The sequence below is a fragment of the Notolabrus celidotus genome, chromosome 16, assembly GCF_009762535.1.
Source record: "Notolabrus celidotus isolate fNotCel1 chromosome 16, fNotCel1.pri, whole genome shotgun sequence".
In the NCBI taxonomy this organism is placed as follows: Eukaryota; Metazoa; Chordata; class Actinopteri; order Labriformes; family Labridae; genus Notolabrus; species Notolabrus celidotus.
In genome coordinates, this window is record NC_048287.1 from 2,093,946 (window position 1) to 2,113,271 (window position 19,326).

Here is a 19,326-nt window from a genome sequence, read left to right on the forward strand (position 1 = left end):
GGCTGGCTACGTTTAAGAAGGCTTGTCAGGTGATTGAGGGTGTGGTTTAGGCGTGGTCCTGCTCCCGAATCTAAGTTAACACCTTAACTTCATTTATAACCACACCATCAGGAGAACAGCTGTTTTTTTTTATACAGTTATTTTTACAGCCTGTCAGTAACTGCAACTGGCTCATAAAGAAGCACCTAACAGCACCCAGACTGGGAGTGCTCTTTTTAAGATTTATATGAGGAAAATATCAGTTTATCCACACGTGTCAACAACAACATCTAGAAACCTGAGCGTCCCTCACAGATGCTTTTAAACCTCCTCCTGAGGTTCAACATGTAGACCTGGGGCATATAAATATTTCACCAGATTGAAATAGTTCTCTTAACCACTAGATAGCACTCACAGTGTTGAACTTGCAAAAGACAGGAAATGATTTTATTGCCAGTCATTTTTCACAATGATCAAAATGACCTACAACTAAACAAAGACAGGGACCAAACAGAGAAACCGAGGTCACCATCCTCTCAAAAACCTGATTTTCTTCAGCCGTTGTAATCGCTGAATGATTTTATACTCATCATTTCCAGGATGATTTCCAGTTTTCAGCTTCTTAAACGGAAGCGTCTCAAAGTAATGGTTCCAGTTTCCTGATCTGTCTGCTCCAAACCCAAACACGTCCACCTGGGAAAACAATAATGTTACATTGAATACCTTGTTTTACGTATTTGTTCACTTTGTTTTTGGCAGTGATAGAACTTCTCATCTGCTATAACAAAAAGTAACAAACAAGAAGTCGATTTTCAGGACACATTTCATTGGAAACAGTACATGAAACCAAAGCTTTAGCTGGTCTTTACACTGAACTCCCAGAAACGTATCATTCAGTGAAACAGGAAATGCATCATACAGTAAAGCAGTATCTTTACATCCTATCACAAGGGCTGTCATTGTTTGACCTTCTGCATTGTATCAGTTACGTTAGACAAACAGTTTGAGAAGGAATAATCTAATGATTAGGTATGAACCTACCTCATCACACATGTGCAGGCTAAGAATCAAAGTCAGGAAGCCAGTGGATGGATACATGCCCTTCTTTTTTAGCCAAACATGATGAACATATCTCATGAAAGCTGGGTTGAGGATCATCACCTGTTCAGGGGCAAAGTTAGCTTTTTATACATTCAGGTGCATTCCTGTGAATGTTTCAATGAGTTCTTAAAGACAAACTACTATTGATGACTCATCAAATATTATATGTGTCAGCTTTCAGCAAAATTAATCATTATACTCACCAAATCTTTGTTAGCTTCTAACCCTGGTTCGTTGTCTGGTTTTTCTCTGTTGGGGGAACATAAGGAGTTAAGCTTGATTTATACTTCTGCATCGAATCAACGACGTAGCCTACGCCGGAGATCCGCGTAGCTCCCGTACCTATGCAGAGGCCTACGCACTTAGCTGACGTGCACCTCCTCCAAAATGTAACTACCTGTTGAATCAACGTGGACCACAAGCCCTGTGATTGGTCCGCTCTGCGGCATTGTGTTTCCTGCATTTACAGCACTTCTGGGATCCCCGCTCATCTGCTGTGTATTTCATCTCCTCCTCTCTATTCTTCATGTAATCATGTCTGTATGATAAACAGCAACATGTATCAGCTCTAGATTAACAGAACACGCTCTGAATCTCTGTGGAAAAGGAAACAGAGATCGTAGCAGGGCCGGAAGGAGGCGACCCGCGATCAGAGAGGCCGTACTGCCCTCAAGCGTTTCGGTGGAGAGTTGCTGCGTGACACGGACACATCGACGCACAAGTATATGGTGCTCATGTCCGCGTCAGCCCCTGCTGCGTAGGGGAGACGCAGAAGTATAAATCAGCCTTTAGAGTCTCCCTTTACTAACTGGAGCATGTGGCATCCTTTTGTTCAGACCCATCCAGTTCTGTGACCCTGTGAACCTGGGAGCTATGTTGTTGGGGGCATCTGGGAGCTATGTTGTTGGGGGCATTAGCCACTTGTTAGGTCCTCCATGCAAATCAGTCTCAGTGGAGGGTCCAGACCAAGAGTGGTTCATTAAACCCTCATGAAAAGGCTTATAGGCAGAGCGCCTCAGTGTTGGGGCTCTCCCCTGGAACGAGAGGGTCGCCTCTCCGCGACTTCGCAAGGAGGAATGCTTCGACTGCATACAAACAAAATAGCAGTTCATTGCCTTCTTGGAGTCTCTGGTTGGGGACTGGAAGGATTTCTGACTGGGGACTCTGTCCTTCTTCTGGGGGACTTCAACACCCACATGGACAATGATGGAGACACCAGGAGAGGTGGGGGGGGGGGGGGGGGGGGGGGGGGATCTGAACCCAAGTGGTGCATTATTATTGAACTTCTGTACTAACCATGGATTGGCAATAACGAACACCATGTTCAAGCATAGGTCGGCCCATCAGTGAACCTGGTATCAGACCACCCTACGCCAAAGGTTGATGATCAACTTTGTAGACTAATCATCTGAACTGCGGCCGTATGTTTTTGACACTTTTTGGGTGAAGAGGGTGCAAAGCTATCAACTGAGTAGTGAGTCGGATCAGGTGGCTGGGCTGCCAGCTAGACCTGGCAAACCCAAATATGTTGTGCCCGTCCACTGGGAACGTCTGGCAGAGGCCCCTGTCCGTGAGGTCTTCAACTTCCACCTCCAGAGGGACTTATTGTGCATCTCAGGGGAGGTTGAGGACATGGAATCCAAATGGGCCATGTTCAAAGCTTCAATTGCTGAAGTGGCTTGAAGGCTGTTGGTACCTGTCGTGGTGATAACTCTAGAACCTGATGAGGGACACTGTGGTGTGGGAAGCAGTTAGGCTGAAGAAGGTGGCCTGTCATGCTTGGCTGGCATGGGGGTCTCGGAAACAGCTGAGAGGTACTGGGTGGCTAGGAGGTCTTCTGTCTTGGTGGTCGCAGAAGCAAAAACCAAGGTGTAGGGAGGCATTGAGAAAGACTTTTGGTTGGCCTGAAGGAACTTCTGGCAAACCATCAAGATACTCAGGAAGGGAAAGCAAGGTGGAGAACTGCTGACCCAGATTCAGAATATCATTGGCCGGTGGATAGAACACATTGAGGAACTCCTAAATCCAGCCTCAGAGGAGGAGGCAGAGTCAAAAAGCTCCTCAGTGGCCAAGTGCCAGGGATGGATGAGGTTCACACTGAGATGCTGAAGGCTCTTGGCATTGTTGGGTTATCTTGGCTGACATGCCTCCTCAATGTTGTATGGAGGTCCAGGACGGTGCCTGTGGAGTGGCAGACCAGGGTGGTTCCCATTTTAAAAAAGGGGCACTGAAGAGTGTACTCCAACTATTGGGGTATCACACTACTCAGCCACTCAGGAAAGGCCTACACCCCGGTGCAGGAAAGAAGGCTCCAGCCGATTGTCAAACCTCAGATACAGGAGGAACAATGCTGATTTGGTCCTGGCAATTGGCATTAGACCAACTCTGTACCCTTTCAGGGCTCCTGGAGGGGGCATGGGAATTTGCTCATCCAGTCTACATGTGATTTTTGGACTTGGGGAAGGCCTACGATCGTGTCCCTGGGTGGTGAGGGAGTTCAGGTATGATATGGGAGTTAAGTCAGAAAGCAAAGCTTTATATTTCCCAGTTGATCTACTGTATGTTCCATCCTCATGAGCTGTGGGTTCTGACCGAAAGAATGAGGTCACAGATGAAAGTATACGCTCGGAGTAGAGTCCCTGCAGCTGGCTGGTTCAATAAACCTCTCAACTCTGCATTGTGTGTAGAATGATGAACAGGAGGCTTGTTTGTCTGATATTGCCGCCATTTAATATCTGAACAGGTACTAGTCAGTCATACAGTTGGCTCGTTTTGGCAACTCATGCAGCACACTACAAAATGATAACAAGCGACATCTTTATCGGCACTAAAAAGGGCTGAAGCAGCTAACCCTCACTTTGGGGAGAAACCTGTTTACTTAGGGGCAGCTGTGGCTCAGTGGGTACAGTCGGTCATCTATCAATCGGAAGGTTGGTGGTTTGATCCCAGCTCATGCAGTCACATGCTGAAGTGTCCTTAAACAAGACACTGAACCCTAAATTGCTCCTTGCTCAGCAGCGTGTGAATGTGTGTGAATGAGGTTAGCTAACACTGATGGTACCTTACTATAGCAGCCTCTACCATCAGTGATGAATGTGATGTGAATGAGTGGTCAGAAATACTAGAAAAGAGATATGTAGGTACAAGCCCATTTACCATTTTGCCGCCATCTACATTTGGTGGATGAGCAGGTGTTATATCGATTCTCCACTAGCTGCATATAATCATTATATGGCTGTCACAACAGACAATTTGCTTTCTGGATTTTCTATAAATCTCATATACAATGTCATCCTAACACTAAAACAAATATCATGTTCTGACCTCATGTTTGACGACTTGTATCAGGTTTGTAAAGTGCACCCACCTTGGAGTTAAGGATTTGACGAGCCACTCGAGATCACTTGTCTTGAATGGAAACAGCACAAGACGAGTAATGTTGTCCAGATTAAAAGAACTGTGAGGATACATCACACGATGGGTAGTTTTGGTTCCAACATCTCTTTCATAGCCCTTGGTAGGACCTTTGTTCATTCTAAATGGTACAGAGGACACATTTATTTGATACTTATTTCATGTATCAAAAGAGCAGTAGTGCAGCATTATTCAGGAACCTAAGTGTACACTTGGATGGATCAAATTACAGACAGCCTTGAAGTTGTAGTTTTAGTTTACTGGATCTTTCCAAGTTCCATCATCATCATCATCATCATCATCATCATCATCATTATCATCATCATCATCAAATCCAGATTTCTCAGGATGGAGGTATTTTTTAACTTGTAGTACCTTTTGTTTTGTTTTAGAACTCCACAGAGTGGGTCATGATTTACTGTACCTTATGACGATATCATGAAAATCTATTAGAGGTCCATAGTGTGAGCCGTTCAAGATACCAGAGTTCCCAACCACAGCACAAGTCCTGCAGCGGTCTGGGCTGGGCTCTGTCAATTGTGGACTTGGTGGGAAAATCTGAAACACCTTCTCCACTGTTGTCTGGTACGCACTGAAGCTTTTCTTCCCAGGCTGCAGACGCTGGTAAACAAATAGAAAAGGAAAAAAAACTCAATACAGTGCAATCTCGTTATTTATGGTTCCATACAATCAATCTGTTTTCCCTTATGTTACTTAATGTGAAAACTGCCTTCAGTCAATTCTGTTTCTTTTTGCATTCATTTTCAAGAAAGTGTTGTGTAGACACTAACAAAAAAAGAGTCCTGTTAAGCCAACAATGGAAGCATGTCAGTATTTGCATGTCGCTGTTTGCAGCGCTGTCATGGTGTGAATCAAATGCTTACCACACAAATATTACTGTGCTCAAAGTCACTGCAGACTTTCTCTGTATTAAACCAGACCGTGATTTTGCCAGAGCAGAATATATCTGTGATAATGTTCAGTGATGCTGTAGACGCAGGATTAAGTATCATGTTAGTCGATTCAGATTTTTTAACTCATCAACTAATACAGTCGTATGAAAAAGTTTGGGCACCCCTCTGAGGCTGCAAAATAATTTACTCTGTCTTCACAGAAAATGATCCAAGTGGCATGTCATTCATTTTCTAATCAAAGCTGAGTACTGGGGTGTTTTCCAGACAAAAAACTTTAAGTGGAGCAATACTAAATTGTATGAAATTAAATCAGATGTCAAAAATAGGCTGTGCAAAAGTTTGGGCACCCTTGTCATTTTATTGATTTGAATACCTGTAACTACTTAACACTGATTTATTGGAACACAAAATTGGTTTTATGAGCTCATTTAGCATTAAACTTCATAGACAGGTGCATCCAATCATGAGAAAAGGTATTTAAGGTGGCCAATTTCAAGTTGTTTTTCTCTTTGACTCTCCTCTGAAGAGTGGCGACATGGGGACTTCAAAACAACTCTCAAATGACCTGAAAACAAAGATTGTTTAGCATTATGGTTTAGGGGAAGGAAAAGCTATTTCAGAGATTTCAGTTGCCAGTTTCCACTGTGAGGAACATAATGAGGAAATGGAAGGCTACAGGCACAGTTCTTGTTAAAGCTGGGGTTGGTAATCAGATTTAGATACACTTTTTGTTATACTGGTTAAAATGATCTTTATGTCCTGATGGTAATCATTACATGATGTGTTCCTAAAAAAGAGTGGAAAAAAAGCTGCTATCTACAGCCGGAGTAAACCTGGGAAAACACCAACCAATCACTGTTTTTTGGCTCCCCAAATTTTAAACCAATCAAATCCCGTCCAGCCGTTTTCCCCTCCTCCTGCGCGTACATTTCCCCGGCGTTCACTCCTCCGAGTCCCCGTCTCCTGCCTCTACTTCCCCTGACTCTATTTACTGCCCCTCTCGCTCGTCCTCGGGCCTGTCCCCTCTGACCTGATGAGGTGCTTTGCTCAGGACTGTAGTCCGGATCAGAGTCTAAAAAGCTCTCACCAACAAGCAGAATAATTAATGACGTTCAGTAAGTCCTACAGAAAATATAGATTTATTGTAGCGTCCGTCCGGACGCTGTAGGGATGACGAGCCGATTCATGAACACGTTTAGTTTTAATAACCGGTCACTGTCGGCCGTGATCACGCCAACCAACAAAACAACAATCAATGTTTGAATGAATGAAGAACTTCTCCTCTTGTCTCTCCTCTCTCCCGCTCACACACTCTACACCTCTCCTGATGCCTTCATTGACCGTCAACACTGTAGGAATTAAGAACATCTACACTGAACACGTTTAACAAACAGTAGAGCTGTTACAGTATTATATATGTGTTATAACTTTTCTCCTGATATCATGTCACCAGTACAACTGGATAATGCTAGCATGATAGTTGTGAGTACTAACAGCAGCCATGTTTGTTTGTGTTTTTAACTTTCACTATGAGAATGTTTTGGTGAGGACCGGTTTTGAATCAGTCACCATCATATGGTCGAGAATCAGCGGCGCTCGTGCATGTGAGCGGGGGGGCGTTGTTTCGGAGGAGCTCCGAGGGGAGGAGGGGAGGGGTTAGACGGAGTCATGAGGAAAAGCTACATTTAAATTCATGCTGGTTTTCCGAGACTACCAACCCTAGCTTTAAGGCCAGAAGTAATCCGTCCCAAAGTTGAAGTTACGCCGGGGCTACATATTTCAACAAGACAACAACCCTAAACACTGCTCAAATTTTTCTGAGGCATTCATGCAGAGGAACAAGTACAATGTTCTAGAATGGCCATCCCAGTCCCCAGACTTGAATATCATTGAAAATCTGTGAGATGATTTGAAGTGGGCTGTCCATGCTCGGAAACCATCAAGCCTAACTAAACTGATGTTTTGTAACAAAGAATTGTCCAAAATACCTTCAACCAGAATCCAGACACTCATCACAGGCCTTAGGAAGCATCTAGTGGCTGTTATTTTTGCAAAAGGAGGCTCTACTAAATATTGATGGGATTTTTCTAATTTTGCTTTGATGCATATTGCACAAAACAAATATCAAAATTAATCCCTTCATCATAGAGATAGTTACACGATAGAGTATAAACCGCAGAAAGTACAGTCACACACCTGAACTGAAAGTGTGAAGATGGACATGTACAAACGTGTTTGATTGTTCTCTGATATCAAGAACACTCGTCATCCGTCAGTATTGTCAGCAACAATCCAATGAAAGAATCAGATTCTGACTTTTACAGAGCTGTGAGGGTCAAAATAGAACAATATTCAACAAAAAACATGAATCAGGTGGATTTTGTGTTGACAGTGTTGTGAATTATAATTGTGTCTTATAGATAAACCTGAAACACTTAGTACAGAGAAATATACAGAAGACTGTGTATAAGAAAACACACACATACACACATACAGATAACAAAAAACATAAGCAGCTTGTTAAGATCTGAAAGATGGTACTTACCCTCCACCAATTAAAAATCTCCACAGATATGTTGTTTTTCGTGGACAAAAAGAGCTCAGGAGTTTTGTTAAACAGCCCACTTAATCCAGGTTCAAAGTCCATTATACATTCTTGACAAGCACAGAGGCTCACATTCTGTGGAAGAAAAGACCTTGGGTACGATGAAAAAATCCATGAAGATGTGGTAAAAATCCCCACAGCAGTGAAATACAGGAGGGCTCTTCTGGAAAGCATCTCAGCAGCAGGGCGTTCTTCAACGAGCTCAGTTCCAGTCTGTGGACCCAATGTGAAATAAGAATGTGATTGTGAAAACAACAATAACAACACTATCACTACCACTATAATATATTTCTCAGGTTTAAAAAAATGTAAACTGTCTTCCTGCGTAGCGATGTCTATTATGATCAGCGATTTCTACAACGTGGAGTTTCTGTGCAGCTGTGTCGCTCTTTTTGTTCCGTTTGTTTTCACTATCGGGAGTTCGCACTCCTACTAGCTAGAGCAGGGGTTCTCAAAGTTCTCAAAGTTCTCAAAGTCCCTGGCTCAAAGGAGCCAGGGACCCCTTACAGGTGACAAAAATGTCCAAGGACCCCCTCATAATTGTAACACAGATTAAAGGTGACATATCATGCAAAATTGACTTTTTAATGGTTCTTTACCTGAAATATGTTTCCCTGGCATGTCTACAAACCCCCCGAGAATGAAAAGAATCCATTCTGCCCCTGTTCTGATTTCTCCACCTTTCTGTAAATGTGTGTGAAACCAGCCGTTTCAGACTTCAGTGTTTTTGTTACGTAACAACAATATCCGGTCTGTCACGGAGTCAGAGCTCGGAGCTTGTTCAGCCCATAGACTGTATAAAATAATACTGAATCCCTCCTCTGTTTTTCATTACCTGCACAAATGTGTGCTAACAAGGAGCTTAGGAGGGAGGCATGCTAGTTGTAGGCTGTCTTAATAAACACAAAGGTCGGTTTTACTCCCCACGTCTGCAGATTTGAAGATATAGTGGATGATTTTTATTTGTCATGGATAAGTGCTAGCGCTAATTAGCATAGCCACATAGCTATATGTTCATAGCTGTAGCTGTAGCTGTGTACCAAGACACACGTCGACATACTGACAAATAAAACAACAAGAAACACAGAATCTGTGACCAATCCTTCATAAAAGGTCCTGCTGCCTTTCTGGCAGAGGTCGGTTTTACTCCCCACGTCTGCAGATTGGAAGATCTTGTGGATGATTTTTATTTATCATGGATAAGTGCTAGCGCTAGTTAGCATAACCACATAGCTACATGTTCGTAGCTGTGTACCAAGACACGTCTACATACTGATAAATAAAACAACAAGAAACACTAAATCTGTGACCAATCCTTCAGAAAGGTCCTGCTACAGGCGCCTCTCCGTCAGGATCAGATTCTGGATCAGATTCAGAGGGTTGAAGTAACGCGATCTCTGAGCAGCCGTGTATATTCAGCCAACATGTAAACATTAGATCAATGTGATGGAGAGCCGAGGCACATCCACTTCCGGAGGGGGCGTGGTCAGAGGGAAAACAGAGTGTTCTGATGAGGAATGAAGAAGAGGACTTTTCAGGCATGCCAAAATCTGATTTTAAAGTGTTTTTTTGAGCATATGTCCCCTTTAAGCACATTAGGGATGTGTCATGATCAAAAGCTGTGGCTCTGAGAGCTGATGCTTTATAGTGAATCAGAAGAGCCGGCTCCCAGTTTTTTCCTTTCACTGCTTAGCTCTCACAGTGCTCAGCCCCAGCTCTGCTCACAGCCGAACTTTGTTTTGATTGGTCAGCATGGCAGCCATGCAGCCAATCACATGTGAGGATATAGGGTACAGGTGATGGAAGGGAGGCTGTGTATCGTGGATACATCTGTTCCTTCAGAGAGAGTCTTCTTGAAGACCGGGCAAATACTCACTGAGAGGAGAAATCGGATCAGCCCATTCAAACTGACGCATTGGATTTTTCTCAATTTCAACCTGAGGACATTAATAATGTTTGCTCGAGTTTGGTTCTGGTTTCTGTTTGCTCGAGTTTTGTTCCGGTTCTGGTTATGTTTGCTTGAGTTTGGTTCTGGTTCTGTTTGCTTGAGTTTGGTTCTGGTTCTGTTTGCTTGAGTTTGGTTCTGGTTCTGTTTACTTGAGTTTGGTTCTGGTTCTGTTTGCTTGAGTTCCGTTCTGCTTCAGTTCTGGTTCGGTTCTGGTATGGTTCTGGTTCGGTTTGATTCTGGTTCAGTTCTGGTTCAGTTCTGGTTCGGTTCTGGTACGGTTCTGGTTCGGTTCTGATTCTGGTATGGTTCTGGTTCGGCTCTGGTTCAGTTCTGGTATGGTTCTGGTTCAGGTCCGGTTGGGTTTGGTTCTGATTCTGTTTGTTTCATTTTGGTTCTGGTTCTGTTTGCTTAAGTTTAGTTCTGGTTCTAACCCTAATCATAACCCTAATCACAACCCTAACCCTAATCATAACCCTAGGATCAGGGTGAGAATTGTTTTGTAACAGAATAAATGCACAAAATTGGGCAATTATAGGTCTTCTCATAAAAACACTGTATGTAAAAGGGTTTTCAACACAAACCATTAGTTTTTTCAAAATTAAGGTAAAATATACGGCTTCAAAAGATCCTAAATTAAGAGCCGTTTGAGAGTCGAAAGAGCCGGCTCTCTGAAAAGAGCTGAACTTCCCATCACTAAAGCACATGCTTACTACCATTTGCACTCTTAGTTGCCCTTGGAACTATTTGTATTGTAAAACGTATCAATGTAAATACTTCAGACCTGTACCATAGTGATAAACAGATAACACTTCAATTTGAATCAAGTAAATACCACTTGTATTCTTTAAAACAGAGGGTCATTTCATTCCTTGTGGACTCAACATGACAGCATATATACTTTTCAAGTAACTGATCTTAAACACTTTCAGAAAATTAACAGGAGCAAGACTCACATATCCCTTCAAGCCACCAAATGGTATCATAACAATGGTGTATATGCTGTTTTGTAATGACACAGCACAATTTTATAATTTATTAGAAATGTATTCAAATTATTTCACGGACCCCATGCTATGGTTCCCGGACGCCCAGGGGTCCCAGGACCCCACTTTGAGAACAACTGAGCTAGAGTACGGTAATTGAGCTCTCAGCCTGTAGAGAAAGTTGTGAGGCACAGACCCCCGAGCTCTCTGCCCGACTCCACTGGTCACACTATAACTTAAATATAAGACTCTTTGAATCAAAAGAGCACTCTACAAGGTTAATGTACCATAAAACTAAACAATACACCTCCGTTTTCTGTGAAGGCATGATTATGAAGTGAAGGAGAAAAGATGTGGAAAAAGTTGCGCAGTGTCACTGTGTTTTCCAGCACAGCATGCACTCAACTTTCAATGAATGGGGATGTGTTTTGTTAATAGGGTCAGGTCACACGCAGCCATGTTGGAATCATTTTCCAGGACTATATGTGATTTTCTAGGACATTTGACTTTTTCTCCCATTTTCCAGGTGTTTTCCAGTACTGGAAAACTGGTCAACTGTTTCCAGGTTTTCCAGGTTTTCCAGGACGCGTGGGAACCCTGGCATCAATTTCAATTTGAGGTTAAGGATGATTTTTTAAAATAAATATGTGAATTTAATACCTTCCTTACTTCCTTTCCAACTCTCTTTGGCTCCTGAAGTTTACAACCCTTCTCCCCACCATGTAGCCCCTACAGAAGGCCTTTTTTTCGACTGCATGATTACTACAGATGAAAATTAGCCTTATGGCTAACTCTGGCATATTTACATTGATGCAACACTGGGATGTTCATTAATATGCACTGTCCCTTTAAATGAATAAATAAAATAGAATACAGAAATAAACCCTGGAACTAGGGACTTTACCCCGGAACTACATACGTTTCGACCGGTGAAACCAGGGTCTAAATTTAGTTCAGAGGTAGATAATCTCCCCCCTGAAAAGCCCCTGCAAGGGGGGTAGTTCTTTTCAAAGGTCTTTCAGGGGGCAGGGCCTGCAGTGCTGAACGTGTCTGATTGGTAGATTAACCACAGTGTTTTTATTCCTCCCTCCGTCCACAATAACATCACACACATCTGTGATTCACTTGATTTCTCTTTCTTTCATTAGTTTTTGTTTGTTCTATCTTTTTTGTATGTGTGTGTACTTTTCAAAAGAAGAAGCTGTGATTCTCTTGATTCAGCAGCTTGCAACAGTAGTCTTCTCTCCATACGTCACTGGCCTGATTTGCACAATCTACCCGGGACTTCAGCCCGCGGTCGAAACGCAGACAACAATGGGGGCACAGGAACCTTTTGGTTCAGGGTGAAGTAGTTCTGGGGGCTGAAAGACCCCTGAACTCTTGGTCGAAATGCACCTTCTAGGTGAGACACACACAACATGCCTGTTACCAGCACTGATGAACCTTTAGTTCCCAAAAACAGTGCAGTGCCAGTCTCACCAGTCCTTTTGAGCTGGATCAGTTTGCAGCATTTGAGCTCGAACAATTACAGTTCACTACAAAGTTTGTTGGCTGTCGTTAAAGGCAGCAGCACAAGCAATATGTCTCAATATCTTAAAGAGAGGCACACAGCTTTGTGGGAGGAAGGTGTCTCGCTATGAAATGTAGAAGACCACTACACTTTACTAACACCCACTAATAAGCAGCCAACATTAGCTGAACCCTTTTCCCATATGATGATGTATCACATATGATGAGGATGGAAAGCGATCACTGATGCAGTCTTGGTTCAACTTATCCAGTTTTTCCAGCTGTTGATAATAACATAATCTTCTTTATTGGACTAAAATCAACACCAACACAGAAAGACGGTACAGCAAAGTGCTTCATTCTGACACAACAACTACAGCGCTCTTAACCCTGTAAGACCCACGGTTGTAATATTACAACATCAGTTTAAGATATTCTTTAAAAAAAAAATCAACAAAGTTTTTTTTTTAAAGACCACATTTACATAGTCAATGGGTCCTATTGTTTCACCCTGCATTGCCATTGGGTGGTCAATGTGGTCAAGCGAGCCATGAACTCACACAACCTGCAGACTTTTCTCCAGACTCATCTCCTTATTTTATTGGACTGGATTTTCCATGATTCAAGTGAGTAAAATGTCTCAAATATTTTTTTTGATGATGATTACAATGTCTCTAACATGATTAGATTTAGTTATTGTGGAATTCATTCATCAAATGTGATTTTGAGCATGTTATGTCTATGTTGTAATTCTACAACCCTGGGTCAACATGGTAGTCAAAATAGCAGTTACACCTGACACATTCCATGGGGACACTGTACTTCTCACATGTTCACATATGAACAGATATGCTTTAGAAATATCATTTATATGATGATTACTGTTAATACAAACTCTTAATGTGATTTCTGTTAAAATGTTGAGTTTAGACAATAATTGATTCAATTATTTTTGGTTGCCGTATATGAAATTCTATATGTAGCAGTATTTGAAACTGCATCTGTGTCTCATCAGTTTAAAATAATTAACAGTTGAAGTATATAATTTAACTGATCCTGGGCTTTGTTTTTCTGCTCAAATAGCTTCTTGTTGCATTAGAGTAGGCAGAAACAGGTTCTGAATGTTTTGGGGGGTTGCTTGTTGTATTGTTCAGGGAGAGGTGAGAATGTTCTGGAATGCGGGGATGTGAAGTGTTCCCTTTTAGTATGATAAGTAGAGACCCTAACAGGCCATCCACACACTATAGTGTAAATTTGGTGGAATGTGAAAGTCAGATTAGGATACATTTGAATTGAAAATATTTAGCCTGGAGAATATATGCTCATCTGTCTTACTCGCTTACGTACATATTAATTATTAATTTGTTTGTTTTACTTTTTCCATTTCAGAATGCCACCAACAAAGAGATATGTTCTCTACAGTGTGCAGGATAGGATTGATGCCATCACAAATGGAGACAATGGTTTTGAGATGGATTCAGACACTGATACCAGTGCAAGAGGCAGATGAACATGCAAAGTGGACAAAGAAAATCTGCAGCCCACTGACTGCCCAGCTGATGATTATATGAACATTCAGCCCCAAACTACCAAACACAAAATGCCGTATGTATATGTAGAATAGAAATATCCACACCCTACGCAGCAAGTGTGATGTTCGTCTTTGCTTTCAGAGGAAAATAACTGTTTCTGGGACTTGCGCTGCAAATGAACAAAGCTGAACACTGGGACACTAGGACTTTGAATGCTCAGAAGGGATTTTGTAAATTTTGTAAATACAGTATTATCTTGTTTTTTTTTTTATTATTAAATGACTTCATAAAAAATTTGATTGTTTTATGATTATTATCCATGACATAAGCTGTTATGAAGCAACATTAGCACTCAACACTTCAAAGGAAACCTAAGTTGTTTAGTATATTTGTCCAAACAAGGTGAGTATAAATACAGAAATTCTGCTCCCAACTAGACCCAACGTTGCAATTTTACAACATATCCCTAAAATCTTACTAAAACATCAACATTTTAAAAACCCTTTAATTTCTGTATCAGAGTCCCCCTACAAAAACATATGAGGGTTAAAAAAAAACATCATTCGAGTTGAGTGTGAACAATCTTGTCTTACCTGTAAAGAGATATAATTATCCTACAGTCCAATTACTCTCCGTTGTCTTTATAAAAAGGTTATGATGCTGGTTCTTTGGCATCCAGACCTGCTGCTAATGATACGAAACACTCTGCTGCACTCTGCACTTAGCAACAGCGGCACACAATCGTGTGACCACGTGATGGTCCTCACGAACACCTGGTCCATTGTAGGCAATGCCCTGCTTTGCATCCTGTGGCTCCCTTCCCTGTTCCACACACCCAAGCTTCTGTAAATTATAATTTCTAGTCATAAAGGTGTTTGTCTACACCCAACAGATGTTCTAACATTTCCAACTCTCATAACCTCCCAATAATATCAAATCTCCCTATACCGCTTGAAGGGATTAAGCTCTTGGCAGCAGGTGGCAGAGAGGGTGTGTAAAAACCTGAGCCACAACATAGTTTCCCTTAGTTCTGTGTTGCTGAAGCATGTGCACTGACCTCTTACTGGTAAACTCAGTGCTCTTAAAACTTTACACTCAACCTATTGTTGCATCACTCTTTCTTTTGAGTCTTTTCAATCCTTGTTTCATAAAATAAAAAGGAAACACTTTGTAGAACCCGACAAACTCTGGACCCAGGAAGAGTTATCACTTCTAGTTTATACTTCTCTCAGCATGACTTCGCTTTCTAAAAGGTTTATTTTTAAATATGTTGATCATGTACTTTAAGTGTCTGGGTTTGGGTTGTGAATAAAGCTCAACAGCACTGTAACACAGATCTGCTGCTGTTATGCCCTTAAAGCTGCTGTGAGGAACTTTTGTTTCGTATCAATTCTGGCGCCCCCCTTGTGGACAAAGTGATGCCTCTTATCTCTTGTCCTATACATGCAAAAGTAGTGTTTTCAACAAAAGCCTCATCCTGTTGTGTTCAACAGTGAACTTTATCAGGCAATGTGATTATTTTCCATGAAAACAGTCAAATAAAGGCTGTTTCTGAAGCAAGATGTCCATCATCTGGTCTGGCACCTACCCCCCCAGGGTGGTTTCAGGCATTAAAAATGACAACAGAGAAGGTGCTAGTGTTGCTGCTGATGGACTTGTTTGCTATTGAAGGTTATAAAGAGGCATCAGTATAATTTTCAGTCTGTTTCTCAGCCAGTTCAAAACTCCTCACAGGGCCTTTAAGCTGATACATTGCATCTGCCATTGGTGTTCCAGGGAAAGAATGCCCATTGTGATATTGAGTTGCACTCACAGATTGTGTACACACACATTGCATTGTTATGCCCTGCTTCAACATAAAAGGCCACTATCACTTCCGGTTTCACCCCTGTGACTACCTACAATAGTCAGTGGTGGACCATCTTGCCCCGTAATTCTTCCTCTGTGCGTTACACAAAGAAGATGAGGCGTAACCAAGCGGCAACCTCAGGCCGCGAGAATCTAAGCCAATGCAGAGGTATCAAAAACTGCAGTTCATCGAGCGTCCGCTTGAGTCCGGCCCTGGAAGCACTGGAAACCACATACACACCAATTCAAAGAGCCGATCTTTACAGCAGAAATAAACATGTTTACAACCTGGTTCAAAAGACGAGTGTAGTCTGGATAGCTCATTTCTCGATCGGTGCACACTGTACGGGGGAGTGAATATTTTCAGAACGCAGCAATTTTGAATTGTGGCATCATGAGGGGACACGTCTTGGACGGGTGCTATATAATCCTGGATTATCACAACTCCCAGCATGCACCTGGACAGCTGCAGGTGCTTAAGACCCTTGATTGAGGCAGGACAAAAGAGCTGGAAGACTGACAGGGAGACAGGAACCCTTTTGGAAAAGAGACTTTAAGTTGAACTGGACAGTTTTTTTTGATTACTTTTTTTTTTTTTTCAAGATTTGTTTTTTATTGGCAAAAAGCAAGCTTTACAATATAGGTCCAGTATTTCAAACATATTTTCATAGTCACATGAAAGCATATATATACATATACAAAAAAAAAAAATAAATAATAATAATAATAATAATAATAATAATAATAATATATACATAAATGAAATAAATGAAATAATAACTATATACATACTGCACATACATACATACATACATACACACATACATACATACATACATACATACATACACACATACATACATACATACATACATACATACATACATACATACATACATATAAATAAATATAAAAGATAATAATGTTAAATAAAATAATTGTATACATGTACTTCTAATGAGTAAGCAGGTAAGTAGCTGAATAGTGCAATGAATATAAACATGATAATCAAAATAAGAGAAATAATAGTTAGTTATAAGATAAGAAAAAAAATAAAAATAAATAAATAAATAAATAAAAAAATGTAGATTCAAAGTAGTAATTAAAGAATCGTGAAGAGAAAATAAAATGGAATAGAAACAAATACTTAACACACATATCTAGCTTGAGTTTGAATTATCTAATGAATGCGTCAACTGCAATCATGTGAAGAAAAGAAATAAAATAAAATGCTGCTTTAACACCCCCTCCCCCCACCCATTACCCACCCTCTACCCTTGTATGGCTCTTTCAATTGTTTACTTTTTGTGTTTGCACCTACGTTCATCCAAACATACTTCAGCTGGTGGTCTTTATGTTGGTCCAGGAAGAGCTGCACTTTTGCTAGCTTGTCCTAGAGATGGCAAAATATTAAGGAAGGGATCCCAAATTTTATTAAAGGTTTCAGGTTTTTTTCTTATGTTATACAGTATCTTTTCAGGCATGCAGTAAGACATTAGTTCATTTATCCAATGCCTTGGTGATGGTGAGTCTTCGGATTTCCAGTTCGTTAAGATGCATTTTTTTGCTGCAGTGCTGGCAAGTAAAATAAAATATTTCTTGCTATGACTTCTATTAATAGAGCTCATATCTCCTATTATCCACAGTTTGGGGTCCTGTTCTATCTGGTATCCTATTACCTTTGAAGTTATAGCAATGATATATTTCCAAAATGAGTCTATAATTGGACAGTTCCAAAACATGTGAAGAAGATCACCCTCTGTTGTTTTACACCTTTGACACAAAGCGGATATCTTGCTATCAATCTTATGTAATCTATGGGGGGTAAAGTATGTTCTGTGGAGTATATTGAATTGAATTTGCCTTTGTTTTGTGGAGATTAACACAGTCTGTGCCTGTTCCAAAATATTCTGCCAGTCCTTCTCCTCATAGACACAATCTAGGTCTGTTTCCCATTTTCTCATAATGTTTGTTGTGTTGTAGGCAGGTAAATTGCCATTAATAATACCATACACTGATGACATTAGCCCCCTGCACGTTGTAGAATATCTTTTATATAGGCATGTTTCAAATGGAGTCTCATCAGGTATATTTGGGAAGATGTCCTTAGTGTTTTCTTTTATCCATTGTCTTATTTGCAAAAATTTAAAGAAATTCTGGGAATGGAGGTGGAATTTTCCACTTAGATCTTGGAAGTTTGCAAATGTATTGTTTATATACAAGTCGGCAACTCTTGTGATATTTTTTCCACTCCAACTTTGTAATGTTCTGTCAGTAATGTGATGTGACAGGTTTGGGTTACCCCATAATGGAGTATTCCTAAGAAATGATATATCTAGTTCTAGGAGGGAGTGAGACTCTTGCCATGCATTAAACGTGGTCAGTATTATAGGATTTTTTGTGAGAGTGGCAAGATTTTTCTTTGTTCCTAGGTATGGAATCATACTTAAAGAAGTGTTCTTCATTTCATGTTGTTCTATTGATACCCATCTAACCTCACTCTTTTCTGCACTAAGCCAAATCCAAAGTGGTCGGAATTGGGCAGCAAGGTAGTAGTTCTTAAAGTTTGGAAGATTAAGTCCACCCTTTGAGTATGGAGCCTGTAAAGATGTTAGTTTTACTCTAGGGGTTTTCCTTTGCCATAGAAAAGGTGTCATGCTTTTATTAATTTCTTTAAAGAAATTATTCGGAATTTTTATTGGGATACACTGGAATAGGTAACTAAATTTAGGTAAGATATTCATTTTGATTGAGTTTATTCTGCCGATTAGAGATATTGGAAGATCCATCCATCTTTTCAGGTCTGATTTGGTTTGTTCAAGTAGTTTTATTAAGTTGTCTTCAAATATCTCTCTTTCTGTTTTGCGAATGTGTATGCCTAAATATTTAAAGCCATTATCGCTCCATTTCAATGGGTTGGTAAGAGACATAATATTTCTGTCTTCTATATTTAGTGGCAAAATCTCACTCTTAGTGTAATTTAATTTGTAGCCAGAAGCTGCACTATATTCTTTAAGACATTGTAGTATTGGGGGTAATGAGGTGTATGGGTCAGTAATATATAATAAAAGATCATCTGCATAAAGTGATAGTTTATGTTCGTTTGTACCAAATTTAATCCCTGCTATGGATGGATTGGATCGAATTGCAATGGCTAATGGCTCGATGGCTAGTGCGAAAAGTAAAGGTGAGCTTGGGCAGCCTTGTCTGCAACCTCTGGATAAGGATATACTGCTAGAGAGGACACCGTTTGTTAAGATATTGGCTTTTGGTGCTGTGAAAAGTGTTTTAATATACTTAATAAATTTCTTCCCAAAGTCCATAGCCTCGAGTGTTTGAAAAAGAAAGCTTGGTTCAATCCTATCAAACGCTTTGTTTGCATCCATAGATATTATTAGCATAGGTGTTTTGTTTTTTTGGGCTGTATCCACTATGTGTAGCAATCTTCGTACATTATCAGCTCCATGTCTGTTTCTGACAAATCCTGTTTGGT

The 19,326-nt window shown here is 40.8% G+C and overlaps 1 protein-coding gene across 1 annotated transcript in view; it reads right to left on the reverse strand.

Annotated features, from left to right (window-relative positions):
* Positions 1-398: 398 nt before the first annotated feature.
* LOC117827640 (CMP-N-acetylneuraminate-beta-galactosamide-alpha-2,3-sialyltransferase 1-like) overlaps positions 399-19,326 on the reverse strand; it is a 34,064-nt gene continuing 15,136 nt past the window's right edge. Inside the window, exons 2-7 of the mRNA XM_034704261.1 lie at positions 7,954-8,226; positions 4,919-5,115; positions 4,448-4,615; positions 1,284-1,329; positions 1,021-1,140; positions 399-672 (exon numbers count right to left, since the gene is read on the reverse strand). Of these exons, the coding sequence (XP_034560152.1) occupies positions 505-672; positions 1,021-1,140; positions 1,284-1,329; positions 4,448-4,615; positions 4,919-5,115; positions 7,954-8,187 (933 nt within the window). The 5' untranslated portion in view covers positions 8,188-8,226 and the 3' untranslated portion in view covers positions 399-504. The remainder of the gene's footprint in view (positions 673-1,020; positions 1,141-1,283; positions 1,330-4,447; positions 4,616-4,918; positions 5,116-7,953; positions 8,227-19,326) is intronic.